We start from the raw sequence: 13,305 nt of genomic DNA on the forward strand, positions 1-13,305 counted from the left end.
TAAATAATTATGTATAAGTGCTGGATAAATCGTTGAAATAGTTAGCTAAAAGTAACGTTAGTGGATATATGGTTAAAACATTCAGCTTCACTCTTAAGTAGTAGTATCAGTATAGTAGTAGTACAATTGCTGACCAAACCAACCTTAATAATGACAGTTTGATTGTATGAAACACTTAACAATATCCACTTTTATATGATGAATAGTGTATACTTTTGGAACATACATAAAAAAAAAAAAATGTTCACCATTTTCCCAAATGTTACAGTAATATCAAATGCACATGAATTGCTATTTTGATCACATAGAATGTTTAGGGGCATATCCCCTCCTACAGTGCAGGAAATTAGGCAAATATTTCAGTAAGTGCATGTGTAAGTGGGTAGCAGAGCATGCATGATAAGCACAAATACATTCAGTAGACTTTCACTAGATTCAAAAACTATTCAGAAGGCTCCCTGGTGTAATATATTTGTGGTCGATCCAAAGCGTGACCACCTCTCTGCAATTTTCATTTTATTTTACAGAACTGAAAGTAGTTTTCGTCTGGATCCTTCCAGACAGTTCCATGTTTTCTGTGACCACACAGGAGTGCTCTGGTTTAATCCTATTACACGTCAAGCACAAAGGGGAGATAAGAGGTTTATGTTGGGGTTTGTGACAGACTGAATCTCTCTCAATTCCCTCGAGACACTGCGAGCTACACATTTGGTCATTTTGTTACTGCTTCTTATAGCTGCCGCAGTGTCTATTGTGGAGCACTGACAGACATATTGATAATAGGATTGACTGTGAGGGCTGAGGAGACACTGATGATGAATGAAGATCAGGTGAATGACATAATCCAGAGATGGGTAAGTCAACAATATTCTATCACTGTAATACAATTTAGCTGAGGCAATCATACTCATTATCATCTATCATAATTATGTCGTGGGGTGTGATCTTCAAGTGAGGGGAACTTTTGAAGTGTGCACTTTTAAGAAATCCATCAAATAACACACGCACTTTGATAAATGAGTCGCTGGCGTCAGAGTGAACAAGAACGGGCATAGTGGTTGCTTGGTCTGCACTGTAACTCATGCCATCCTAACGTGATAAAATGTCAGGAATTAAATTCAAATTATTAAATAATAATATATACTATATAATATATTTACAGTCACGCTGCTGCCTTCACACTTAGGCCCTTAGATTGTGTTTACCACTCAGTCAGCCCTGAGGTTTATTACCAGTGATAATACAGTACTCACCACTGTTTCCTCTATGATAAGGTTGGTTGGTCTTCTCTGACTGAAAGATGTAAAAATCACTGGTATCTGTTTAAAAAGAAGTACCTTCATTACATGTAGCCTATATTGCACTGGAACCATGGTCTCGTTTCAGTGACTGGCTGGTTCTTAATAATAAAAATAATAATACTGTATACTTTATTGATGAAAAAAAAGTCACTCCGTTGTTTAGTAAATTAATATTTTGTTTGATATTGAAAACAAAATAATGTACATGTTTGCATCGGGATAGACCCCCAGTATTGGTGCAGGAGGATTTCTTTTTCTGAATATGATAGTGAACAAAGAGAGACATGGCAGGACCATGACAACTGCTCTTAGAGACACACCACATTCTTTACAGAGGAGGCCTATAATGCACAAACATGCTCAGGTCCCTTACATGCACAAATGGAGAGATGTAAGAATAAGGGGGCTGTGACTGCTGGACAGGCACCCTGAGCAGTTGGGAGGATTCAGTGCCTTGCTCAAGAGTACCTTGGCAGTGGCCAAGATGTGAACTGGTACTGCTCCAGCTACCAGCCAACACTCCGTACTTCGGTCTGTACCGGGACTTGAACCAGAATCATTCCATTTCCCAACCCAATTCCCTACACACTGAGCTACTGCCAGCCCAAGTACTCAAGGACCTCGTGCCAGGACTGAACTTGGAAAGACTGCAGCTAGCTCATGGAAACTCTTGCAACATGATCTAAAACTAATTATTTTCACATGGCTTTGACATTTTACTTGGACCTTTTACTTTTACTTAATAACTTCCACTATAGCTTGTAAGGGTAACCGTTTTAACTGATGTTTGTTGTGTATGATTGTATTTCTATTTTAACTGGTTTTCTTATTGTTTGTTTGATGTCTTTGTTCATGCTCAGCATTTTAAACTGAGGGTCTCCCTCAATTAAATCTTAAATAAAGGCTTGAATGAATGAATGAATGAATGAATATTTGTTTCTCATGGTTTATGCTGAGAATAAAAATCTGCTGACATATGGTGATCACTAACAGGTGTTCTGCCTCTATCTTGTATTTAGCTAAATACTCCAGAAGAAGATTTGAAGCCAGAGGACTACCAGCAGTTTAAGGATTTTGGATCTGCCTGTCTCACCGAGGGTGACAGTGCACAACTACTGAAATTTCTTCAGGATGAGAAAAACCAGGTACTTCTCCTCCGCCACCAACAAAACTGACAGAGACAGATCTGCTCTATCCTGTATCCTGACTAATAGTAGTCACACCCTACACCTATGAAGTGACAAAGACACTCAGTGTTAATCTGTCTACAGCACTAACATACGCAGTCACACAGCAGCCTCCTGAGCAGGCACATACAGTAGCTACTGAAGCGAACAGCAGCAGCCACTTCCCTGCTACCAAACCATGCTAAACATCGACATGCAGGCAGCCACTACTCTGTGCCTGCTGGCCTCTTGACCTGGAGGTGCTGGGAGTAAACAAGCAGATATTCAGTTAGATTTCTCGCTCCAATGATAACCCTCTTCAATACTGCCATCCTCTAAGTGCCCTAGCGTACATTTAGAAGCATGTGTCATTTCTTACTCCTTCCTCTTTCTGAGGCCAAAACAATCTCAGGGGGTTCAAATAATTGATTATCGAATGAGAAATCCCTGGAATTGAACGTGGTCATCGAGAATAAGACTTGGTCATGGAGGGAGATACTTTTTTTTTTTTTTTAAAGCCAGAGCATCTACCAATAAACACTACATGTCCATGATGTAATATGTACAGTATTCTATGGTATAGTTCTTTTCAGTGTGGCATTGGAGCCTCTTAAAATGTAGAGACAAAAATAGACAGTGTTCAGTACTTCAGTATTTCAAGTATTACATTGTAATAAATTGCTTGTGTAACCTGATATTTCAGTCAGTGCAAGTTCTGTACCAGTTCAGCTAAACATGCAAAAATGTAAAAAATTGTCTACAAGTATAAAATTAAATAAATATGAATATTAAGTTTCCGATAATAAATGTGTGATGAATAAATATTCACTTTGGTTTGTACCAAATTACACAATTCTTTCCAGGCAATTTTTTGGAAATTATTGGGAAATTAAAGTGTAACCCAAAATTACACACATAGCTAAAAAGTATACTGCAATGATTTTCTTATGATGATGAATTTTCTCTTGCACCTAGGGGATTGTGAAGTCTATGGGTTATGTTCTAATGGCACCTCTTGTAAATGAAGTAGTTCAAAAAGAGAAGAGTCTTGATCACTGCCAGGCTGCCATCACACATCTGACCAGGGTAGGTACAAACAATTCATCTATGAGACATGCTTCTTATTCATTATGTTTAATGTCTGTTCTGTTATTTAGACTTGCAGCCCGAATAAACTCATGCACAGCTTGCTTGAACTGATTGAAGACATAGATCCAGGGGCCATTTCTGAGACCATCTTAACCCTTCTTCCACATCTTCAAACAGGTAACACAACTCTTGATGCAATGCTATTACCTACTTACACATCCTCAACCCGCATAGGAATAAAGCACCACAGTAACACTTTCTCTGACACCTGTAACTCTTGCATAATGTATGAAAGGAGTTGATAAGCCTAATGCTTCACGATATTAGGCATTATGCCAATAATCATAATACGTAGCTTAACTTATCTCTGTGATGTGTAAATGACATTCATGCAAAAAGTATCACACTTGTAATTCCTAAAGACAGAGACATACTGCATTGTATGCAGGCTTATAGCAACTTGTATAATGCATAATGCAAGTGCTTTAAAACTTACTGCTAATATTCCCTTTACAAAAATTCTTTATTCCTTGATTTTACTTGTAATATAAATAAAATATGTGCTAGTTGTCATACTCAGTTGCTAGTTTATTAGATAGAGGAGAGCTGTTTCTTTGATATAAATGGGGTGGAAGAAATAATAACACTTGTTAGTTTAATGCTTTATGACCATAAAGTTGAATCAACAACTTTCCACAAAAATATGAACATTATAACCTTCAGGAAGGCATGATCTATTGCTGGACTGTTGTATTAGACTGCATTATTTTTGACATTGTAGCCAATAAACTGGTAACTTAGTGTGGGTTTTCCTACATCTAGATATATTCATTGGTGGTTTAATTAAAGGGGGTTTGGCTCCCCCTGCTGTACATTTATGCTAACATCAACCTTGTTTCTTGAAAAGTGCTGCTTCAGCTGCATGACAACAAGGCAGCCTGTGTGGGCTTGGCTCTGACCGCCCTGCAAAAGCAGTTGTCCAGGCTGCCTGTGCCTTATACCCAGCAGCAAGAGGAGGCTGATGAGTATGGTCTGTGTCGCTGCTACAAAGCCTTGGCTGTGTCTACAAAGCCATTCATAGAGGAGGTGAAGAGGAAAAATGAAAACTGCAATACCACGTCTGAGGATGAGGAGCTAAGGACTGAGCTTCTCAAGTTGTAGGTTTTTTTCTGTGTTTGGCTGGCTCAGGCCGAGTAAATTATTATTTTAGATTTTTCAATTGCTTGTAGTTTTTCTTTGTTCTTTTATCTTTATTATTTACATATGTGTCAATCTTTGTTCATTTTTACCTACGTTTTAGTGCAGTTTTTTTCTTCTTGATGAAAGCTAAAAAAAAACTGAACATCACTTTTCATTTTAGTATGAGGTTAAAATAAGAATTGTGGCAATAATAACAAAACAATTGTAAAAGGCTTATGTGTAAGGCTATACATATGTGCAGCTGCATGAGGAGTTTGAGGGAGCCCTTGCTCGAGGCTGAACTGAACCGGGATAGAAAATCTTCACTGTGGCTCTTTGCAACAGAGATAATGGTAAGGGTTTTTCTTTCTTTTCTATCAATGGGAAAGCAGTCAAATGGATGGTGTTTCAATATGATTTTGTTCATTACAACAGGCAAATTCACTTTGCATCACTACAGGTCACACTACCTGCACTCCAAGAGTCTCTGTCAGAGCTCCTGTTCTTCAGCACTCTGAAGAAAAGCACCCAGACAGACAACAGTCAGTCCAAGGAGTCAAGAGCTTGTCTGGCTTATCTACTGTTTGTCCAGCTCATCACCATCAACAGCTTTCCCGCAGTATTCAGGTGAAATACTGAAAATGATAATGCACATTCACCATAATAGTGTTCATTTGTACTGTCATAAGACAAACAATTTTTACATTACATTACATTTACCGTTTCCTGCTGTTGCAGTCCTGTATTTGTTCTTCAGTGCAACATGGAATACATCAATCAACTACTCACTAGGTATGCTGTCGATACAATATGAACAGAATATAGTTCTCCTTTTAAAATGATTTGAGTTCTTAGTGTAATCTGTAATGTTTCTTTGACAGCAAAAAGGAATCATACTTGCTCAAAGGACTGGTAAGGCCCCATCCAACATGTAGAAAACATCTTAGAGATGTGATCAGACATGAAAGCGGAAAACTGAGTTCATTTTTCTTTGTCATAATTGTCTATTTTCACTCAGGCACTGTATGCAAAAAGCTTGGAGAGTGTGCAGGACAACAGCCTTCCAGTGAGTCTACTGGAACTGAAGAGCTTCTATAGTGTAGCACAGGTAATACAAGCATGCCACCAGCCTCAGTTTTCACACAAAACGAGGAATTTATCTGCAAGGGTCTGGTAAGGTATTTATCAGTACAACTGAATCACTGAGCAATTGCTTTTTAAGGGGGAATGAGATTTCTGGTTTTAACTGGTTGACCGTATTTAAAAAAAATTGGCTGAAACATTTAAAACATATATTTTAAATAAAATGTAAAGCAACAAAACTCTACTGGTAATATTAAGACTGATTATTCTAACCAAATATTAGTGAGCACTGTAGACCATCGCATGCTGATCTGTAGATATAGTTCATTCAAATGAATGATCTTCGTGACTTGTGATGCGCTGAAATTCACAGAACCTGAGGCACCTTCTTACCGACTGCCCAATACAGCATTTGGTGAGTATACAATTATGCTTGATGAGAGGAATGTATTCTACATCTGTGCTTCTATGAAACTCATCAATTTGTTGAATTGTCTTTTTTTGACTCTGCTTTCCCAGAGAGAATCAGGACTACAGGTTTTACAGCTGTTCATCAATAAATTAGATACTGAAGCAAAGCACAAGTTCTTCAGGTGAGAATCATCAGAGAAGTAAGAAAATACCAAACCAAATGCTCGTGTGTGTCAACAGCACAAATACATACTGTACGTTTTTATAAACTTGTTAGGCTGCATGATCTCTGGACGAGACCATGTGAACACAATGCACGTTTTGCACATGCTTTACTGTATATTTGCTTTATTTTCACACGATTTTATTCCACTGTCAAAGATATTTAGCACCTACCATATATTGATGTTTACCTAATTCATACTAAATACTCACATTTTTGATATTGTATTTTGAATACATCATTCCTAGTTTAAACTACAGCTGTCCTTTTCCACCCATTTGTGCTCCAATCCATACATGTCCCTACTTTTCCCGATATTTTACAGTTAATGTGCTCCAGTGTTGCATATGTTTATACAACTCCATTTGACCAATTTAACTATATATTCAATGTCTTTTCCAATTTTCTTTTTTTAAATATTCTTTTAGTATCTCTGCAGCTACATCTTATACTGACATAAAGCCTATCAACAAAAGTCATATTTTCTGTTGCAGGTGCATGTTGAAAACCAGCAACCATGCAGGAGTAGAGAGTTACATAGTAAAAAACATCAGGAATCAAGTTGAATTTTCTATGAAGGTGAGATAACAGATAATAGACTTGGGCTTACAAACGTCACATTACTATGTTTTAGAAGAATTTAGAAGATCCTGCCTATGTATTTGACCTTATTCTTGAATGCTTAGGTGGTGTTTGAGCTGATAATTTCATTTCAAGGCGTTTAATCTATGTTAACTCTCCTCCAGCCGGGTAATGCCAATGAGTGGTTCCTTGGGGAGGATTTTCTCTCGTTGTTGGGACTGGTGTTGTATTTGCCACAAGGCGCTGAGACAGATTTGCTGAACAGTATGGATAGGTAAGTAACATGGACGGGTTAACATACACAGACAGGCCTGCTCAATTATTTTCTTCTGAGTCTACACTTGGCATATTCCAATTACTACAGATAACATAGGTATTTGCCAAAGCATGCCACAAATTTCCCCAGTGTTCCCTTAGTGTCAGTCAGGCTATGGCACAGTCACCAAAATCAGAAGTTTTTGCCTTTATTTGGTCGTCATAAACCACATATATACAAAAGATACAAGCTTGAGCAATGTATATACGATATGTTTTGGCCGACGTAAAATATACGGAAAACCAAACAAAAATTAAGCTAAATAAATGTTGATTCTATGTGACACAATCAACTTTAGATCTGATTAAGTTACAGACGTCTGTGACCTGTGTTTTCTTTTTCAAAACAATCTCAGCCTTCTCACAATTCCACTATCCTACAGAGATTCAAAGAAAAAAATGTCTGTAATTGTGAGAACTGGGACACTTTTTCCAGATTAAGCCATTAAGCAATGCCCTGTCTTTGTTGATCCAGGATAATGGAGAGTCTAAATCTTCTACGCTACATCCTTATTAGAGACAGAGAACTAAGGAGAACTGTAAGTCAGTCTAATTCAACTCTGTCAGTGCTCTTCTGCCAGCCAGCCTGGTTAATGCACAAATGATGATGATGCTTTACTCCTCTTGCCTTCAGACAGGTGTGTGGGAAGAGATGTGCAGGATCAAAGACGAATACCTAAAAATGCTCCGTGTGTGTATCAGCATTTCAAGAGGATATTATTCCGCTGAACTGAAAGCACTGAGGGAAGATCAAAAGTTAAAAGCAAAAGGTAGGCATTAGCTCCTACTCTATGTAACAAAAGGCCATTGAAATAACCTTGTTCAAACGGCGGTACAATAGTCAGTTACTGTGAACTATCTTTATTTTCCTCCTCAGAAGCCAGAGATGCTGCCAGATCCACCAGATTACTCAAAAGCATTACAGTGCAACATGAGAAAGTGTCCAATATGTCCCCACAGGTCCAGCACCAGGTACAGAAACTTTCTTTCCTATTAACTATCATTTTGATTTTGGTCTATGTAAGAGCAGCAAGCTGACTATTCTCTTGCGTCACAGGTGTTGCAGAGTGCTTTGGTGACATTTGACCTGATGGAGAGTCTTATAGTCCGTATCGAAGAGATCACAGAGGAAAAGCTGAAGATCTCAAACTAAATCGAGGGGCTCAAGTGTCACTTCTGGGTTATTTTTATAAACACAGTTTTACTTGATTTGCTCTGTTTGGCCGATACAGAAACATGCATTGATTACAATTATTTTCTTTTATATGCCAAAGTTATTGTAAACAAATGTAAAGCTTGTACTGTTCAAATCATAGCATCAAATAAAACAACATGTGAAAAGTGTGAAATGTGTGAAAAAAATGCTGGATTATATGCTGAGCTTTATGGAATGTCTCTAAGCATCTCCCACACAGGACTGCTTTCAATGATGTGAGCTCGAGCCAGAGACATCCGGTCACGGATACTGTCTACATGGGGCTTACTGGTGGCCTGCAGACAAATGAGCTTGTGCTTAGTTCAAAGTATTACAATGAAACAACATCTAATTTATTATCTAGAACAGGGGTCGGGAACCTTTTTGACTAAGAGAGCCATGAAAGCAAAAAATTTGGAAATTTATTTCAGTGAGAGCCATATAATATATTTTAAAAGTGAATTCAACTAAATGTCAGTATAATAAGCCTCTGAATTTATTCTTTTGAATGGTGAATGGTTTTCCGTTCCTCACTATTGCTAAAGAACCAGCAAAGCTAGCCGAATTATAGTCACCTTGCCGGGTCCATACGCGGAGTTGCTGCTGGCTAGCTTGCACCCTGCTCAGAAGCTCTTGGCACGCTTTCTTTCTGCTGTCTCCCGCAGGGTATTTTGATGCAAAGGTAGCGTGGCGCGTGTCGAAGTGCCGCTTTACATTCGACCGTTTCAACGATGTAATTTTGTCATTGCAAATTAGACACACCGCAGAACCCGCTCTCTCCACAAAGGCGAATTCTTCGGTCCATTCGTCCTGAAATGTACGATACTCGTGTCTTTTTTTCTTTTCGCCATCTTCTTCGTCGAAGGGTTAGCTTTGAGCTAATGACCGAGCAGACGCAGTCTCAGACTGATTCAAAAGGGGGCGTTTACCTGTTTTACCCAGCAACGGCAAACGTAGGCCAGTATCATCCAATTAAAATAATGGACAATTGCTCCTGCAGCCCTGAACAGGACATGCGCAGTGAAAAATCGATGGATGGATTAAAACAAGTGAGAATATTTTGTTTTATCTGCGAGCCATATGCAATCATCAAAAGAGCCACATCTGGCTCGCGAGCCATAGGTTCCCGACCCCTGATCTAGAATGACCAAATAACATGTGTGCACTGCCTTTATCTTTACCTTGGCAATTGTCAACATTCCTTTGACAATCTCTGCATTGTTTCGCACAGGCAGGATCCTGAGATTGCTGCCAAAGAATCTGAAAAAGAAAAAGACAAATAATCTAAATCTTAGAATCACAATGCCTTTGTAACCAGTGTCAGTTAAGCAAACCAAGTTGGGTAACGTCCCTCCAGGTAACAACTTGGGGAAGTGACTGAAACAGCCACTAACATAGCCATGTATCTACCTCTGTTGAATCACCGACAAGATTTCCAATTCCTTTTTCCCATTAAAGGGGGCATATAGAAGTAGAAAGCTGTTCCGGTGTACTTGCACAAATGTCTTTATCCTCTTAATGAGTTCAGATTCCTCAAAATGCTCCAGGAGGTCTTGAGGGTCAACCAAAAGAAACGCTGTACCTGGGAAAAAATGCATTATTTGTTTAAACAAGTTACTTTTTGGTTACTTTGGTCATGCATTACAGATTATAAAGAATATTTGTGGTCTGTGTTTTTAAGTTCTGAGATAAGGATCCAAAAGCAGCCAAAGTAGTGTACTACTGTTTTTTGTGCAAAGTTAATATTGTAGGCTACTGGTGTAAAAATGTAAGGCAAGTGTATTCCGAGAGGGCTCTATGCGGTGTTAGAGATAATGAGATTATCTAACAGCAGAAAATGCAGCAGGTTTACCTGACAGAGGAAAAATAAAGGCTCCGGACTCAACACTGTATGAAAATCTGATTCGGTGGTGCTGCTGCGCGCTAATCATCCTGATTGTGTCATGGTTCTGGTAAAACAAATAAAGACAATTAAATTAACTTAGCTTGTAAATTCGGGTAAACGCTAGCCAAGATTTAATCAATAATATGTCACCAACTGTTTTTGACTAAATTGCGTTAAGCTAGCTAGATAGCTAGCAAACCCATATTCGTGTTCTTCATTTAATCGATATCTGAATCCAAAATGTTTGTTATCCCCTACCGTTAACGTTACCTGGAGTGACGTGCTGACTATTATTGTTGTTTTCCACTGAGGAATTGCTTCCTTGTTTGTTGCCATTACCCACTGTTCGCCGTAAGGCAAATTAATAGTGCAGTTCTGATGACATCCTCAAACTAACGTTAATGTCCTCGCGGTGCATTCACACGAGGCTGCCGCCCTGTATCTTGAACTCAGCACCAACGTCAGCGTTGTCATGCTAACAGAAAGCCCACGAGAGGCCGCTGCGGTATCGTCAAGCAACACTTGATGGCTTTTCTAACCTTTTCGTGGCTAACAATAAAACCAGTGTTGCATCTTGTATTTTTTAATCAGGCGAGCATGTTCGATTAATATAATTATTTTTTTTTTTTTGTGGACACACAGGTGTTACTAGTTTTGCTAATTTACAGTAGCTGTTAGTGTTTTTTGTATGATGAAATATCCGTCCACTTATAACAGACATTTGAACTAATCAAAGCAGGATAAACATAGGCTGACATTTATGAAAGCTCCACACCTCTCAGCAAGCAGTGAGCAAATGTTAGTTAATGTTGTTATTGCACCTGCGCAGCCAGGTAAAAATGACAAAATGACAATAAAAACTGAACTTAAATCAGCATACAAAATGTCTGTGTACCCCCCCCCCCCCCCGAAAAATAAATTTCTCTATGACTTGACCATAGACTGTATATAAGAAGGACTTGACAGTGAGCTGAGTGAGGACCACTTTTAATTTTTTAAAGAAACACAAACCTTTATTTTCAATATGACACTAAATGCAAGCCATGTAGGCCACTATTATTTTTCTTTAAGAAACTCCAGTCAACCATATTATTACAAGACTGCCATGAGAAAGAAATGTTTTTTTCTTACTCTATATTCCTTTCTAGAGCTTCAAAGCAACATCAATTAAACAGTCAGACATACAAAAATATCAGCATGCATAACAGCTCATTTGTGTCAAGAAACAGTCCACTGAGGGCATAATGGGGAATGCAAATAAACTGTTCTGCAGAGTCCAGTAAAAGACATGTCAAAAAGAGAGACATAATATGATTATAACTTATAATAAATTAAGACAAAGTTGATGTAAAGACGTTTAAAGTTCACAGAGAAGGTGTCAATCTGTGCAGTCAGTGATGTGTTTCCAGTTCCACGATGGTCCACTCCCCCTGTGGAGATGCAGCGTCTTCTGGGGAGAAGCTTGTGACCGTGATGCTGGTGGAGGAGTCCTCAATGGGCGAGATGAGCTCCGCCCAGCGTTTAAAGGTCTCCTTCTCTGGGGACAGGAAGGCCTGCGAGTCCAGGCAGTCACGTGACAGGGACAGTGTTTGCTTGATAAGGTACTGGGCCAGGTTGAGCTCCTCAGGCACAGGGTTTATGACGCCCAGATTGGACTCGTGGTCTGAGAGGAGCTGCCTAAGCAAGCTCCAATCCCGCTCTGCAAACTCATTGCTTTTGTCATCGTCCCCTCTTTGATTTTCTTCCTCCGCCTTCAGTTTAACATTCCTGTCCTTGTCCGAGCAGTGCTCAAAGGCTTCTCCAACATCCATCTCGTAAATGGGAGAGAGGGCTTTAGATGGTCGGCGGTCATGTTTGCAGGTTTGATCCAATCTGTCACAACCATTGTCCCCTAAAAACAATTGACAATACTGCAAAATGACAAACTGATTCACTCCTTCACAGTTCCTTTTCCATTTCAGAGACTAGTCATTGCCTACTACAATAAAACACTGATTACTGAATGATTACCCTTAATGCAACTGTGTGCTTTAAAGATATTCCATAGTGAAGTTAGGTGAGGACAGCACAATTTGAAAGCAGTAACATTGATGGTCAAAGTATGGTCAGTTAAGTGGCAATACCATTACTGATACCAACTTTAAATTCATTAGTTTGAAATTCACCAAACACTTCAAATATGGATGTCAAGGGTCTACAGTTGCCTTAAAGGTAATGCACAGAGGAACGCTAATCTGAATGCATCTCTTTATCCACCTCTTCAAACAAAGTAAGCCATGCGTTGCCAGCACCAGTGAACTTCGCATTTGTCAGTAGGTAACAGTAATAGGTTTAGAGATATACGTGCAGGTTTTTGAACTGGCAGACCTAATAAACAGACTTAAATACTATCACAAAAACCTAAAATGCAAGCAACAGTGCTGTTCTTAGTAGCACAAAAGATGGCACACCACCAAGTTTCTTTTGACATTCTTTGTGTTTTCTATTTTTAACAATTTGAAAAAGGGAAAAAATAAAGTAACTCACTGTTCACTGTTTGATATTGAAAACAAAATAATGTACATGTTTGCATCGGGATAGACCCCCAGTAATGGTGCAGCAGGATTTCTTTTTCTGAATATGATAGTGAAAAAAGAGAGACATGGCAGGACCATGACAACTGCTCTAGAGACACACCACATACTTTACAGAGGAGGCTACTGACACTACACAAACCTAGTGAACAAAAGTGTATAGACAACAAAATACACTCTTCTTTAAAGTGGATGCCTATGTATCTAGACATACTACCGGGTAATGGATAATGGAAAAAAAAAAAAAAAAAAACATAAACATACACAAAAGTGATTGATGTGGAAGGGAATGAATGACAAATT

The 13,305-nt window shown here is 38.8% G+C and overlaps 3 protein-coding genes across 11 annotated transcripts in view; 1 reads left to right on the forward strand and 2 right to left on the reverse strand.

Annotated features, from left to right (window-relative positions):
• Window positions 1-642: 642 nt before the first annotated feature.
• LOC116063479 (glomulin-like) lies at window positions 643-8,711 on the forward strand. Of its 2 annotated transcripts, XM_031318474.2 has the most exons (18): window positions 643-854; window positions 2,321-2,446; window positions 3,443-3,553; window positions 3,625-3,733; window positions 4,464-4,713; window positions 4,998-5,088; window positions 5,196-5,362; window positions 5,474-5,527; window positions 5,617-5,647; window positions 5,754-5,843; window positions 6,192-6,233; window positions 6,338-6,411; window positions 6,947-7,031; window positions 7,199-7,308; window positions 7,825-7,888; window positions 7,984-8,119; window positions 8,227-8,321; window positions 8,407-8,711. In XM_031318474.2, exons 1-18 carry the CDS (start codon window positions 813-815, stop codon window positions 8,500-8,502), a joined length of 1,773 nt encoding a protein of 590 aa, XP_031174334.1. In that variant the 5' UTR covers window positions 643-812; the 3' UTR covers window positions 8,503-8,711. The 2 variants fall into 2 exon arrangements, with proteins under 2 accessions (XP_031174334.1, XP_035863470.1); XM_036007577.1 differs by lacking the exons at window positions 643-854; window positions 2,321-2,446 and having other exon boundaries at window positions 3,492-3,553; window positions 3,606-3,733.
• Window positions 7,483-10,953, reverse strand: LOC116063481 (uncharacterized protein C1orf146 homolog). 2 transcript variants are annotated; one of them, XM_036007578.1, is made up of 5 exons: window positions 10,688-10,953; window positions 10,397-10,493; window positions 9,955-10,126; window positions 9,726-9,804; window positions 7,483-8,840 (listed from the first exon to the last, which is right to left on the reverse strand). In XM_036007578.1, exons 1-5 carry the CDS (start codon window positions 10,763-10,765, stop codon window positions 8,733-8,735), a joined length of 534 nt encoding a protein of 177 aa, XP_035863471.1. In that variant the 5' UTR covers window positions 10,766-10,953; the 3' UTR covers window positions 7,483-8,732. The 2 variants fall into 2 exon arrangements, with proteins under 2 accessions (XP_035863471.1, XP_031174335.1); XM_031318475.2 differs by having other exon boundaries at window positions 10,700-10,947.
• A 474-nt stretch (window positions 10,954-11,427) lies between these two features.
• Window positions 11,428-13,305, reverse strand: part of btbd8 (BTB domain containing 8) — a 37,949-nt gene continuing 36,071 nt past the window's right edge. For 6 of the 7 annotated variants that reach the window (XM_031318077.2, XM_031318073.2, XM_031318072.2 and 3 more), the window contains 2 exons: window positions 12,956-13,042; window positions 11,428-12,320 (listed from right to left, as the gene is read on the reverse strand). In XM_031318077.2, coding sequence (XP_031173937.1) covers window positions 11,821-12,320; window positions 12,956-13,042 — 587 coding nt within the window. In that variant the 3' untranslated portion in view covers window positions 11,428-11,820. The remainder of the gene's footprint in view (window positions 12,321-12,955; window positions 13,043-13,305) is intronic. The other variant, XM_031318078.2, reaches the window with a different exon arrangement.

The sequence above is a fragment of the Sander lucioperca genome, chromosome 11 (assembly GCF_008315115.2).
Source record: "Sander lucioperca isolate FBNREF2018 chromosome 11, SLUC_FBN_1.2, whole genome shotgun sequence".
Classification (NCBI taxonomy): Eukaryota; Metazoa; Chordata; class Actinopteri; order Perciformes; family Percidae; genus Sander; species Sander lucioperca.

Bases quoted from the DNA above. Each gene is read 5' to 3' on its own strand.
- LOC116063479 (XM_031318474.2), top strand. From the start codon at position 813: ATGATGAATGAAGATCAGGTGAATGACATAATCCAGAGATGG. The intron at 4,714-4,997 runs GTAGGTTTTTTT...ACATATGTGCAG, and splicing joins AGGACTGAGCTTCTCAAGTT to CTGCATGAGGAGTTTGAGGG. The intron at 7,032-7,198 runs GTGAGATAACAG...ACTCTCCTCCAG, and splicing joins AAGTTGAATTTTCTATGAAG to CCGGGTAATGCCAATGAGTG.
- LOC116063481 (XM_036007578.1), bottom strand. From the start codon at position 10,765: ATGGCAACAAACAAGGAAGCAATTCCTCAGTGGAAAACAACAATAATA. The intron at 10,494-10,687 runs GTAGGGGATAAC...TTGTTTTACCAG, and splicing joins CACTCCAGGTAACGTTAACG to AACCATGACACAATCAGGAT. The intron at 9,805-9,954 runs GTAGATACATGG...TTTCTTTTTCAG, and splicing joins TTGTCGGTGATTCAACAGAG to ATTCTTTGGCAGCAATCTCA.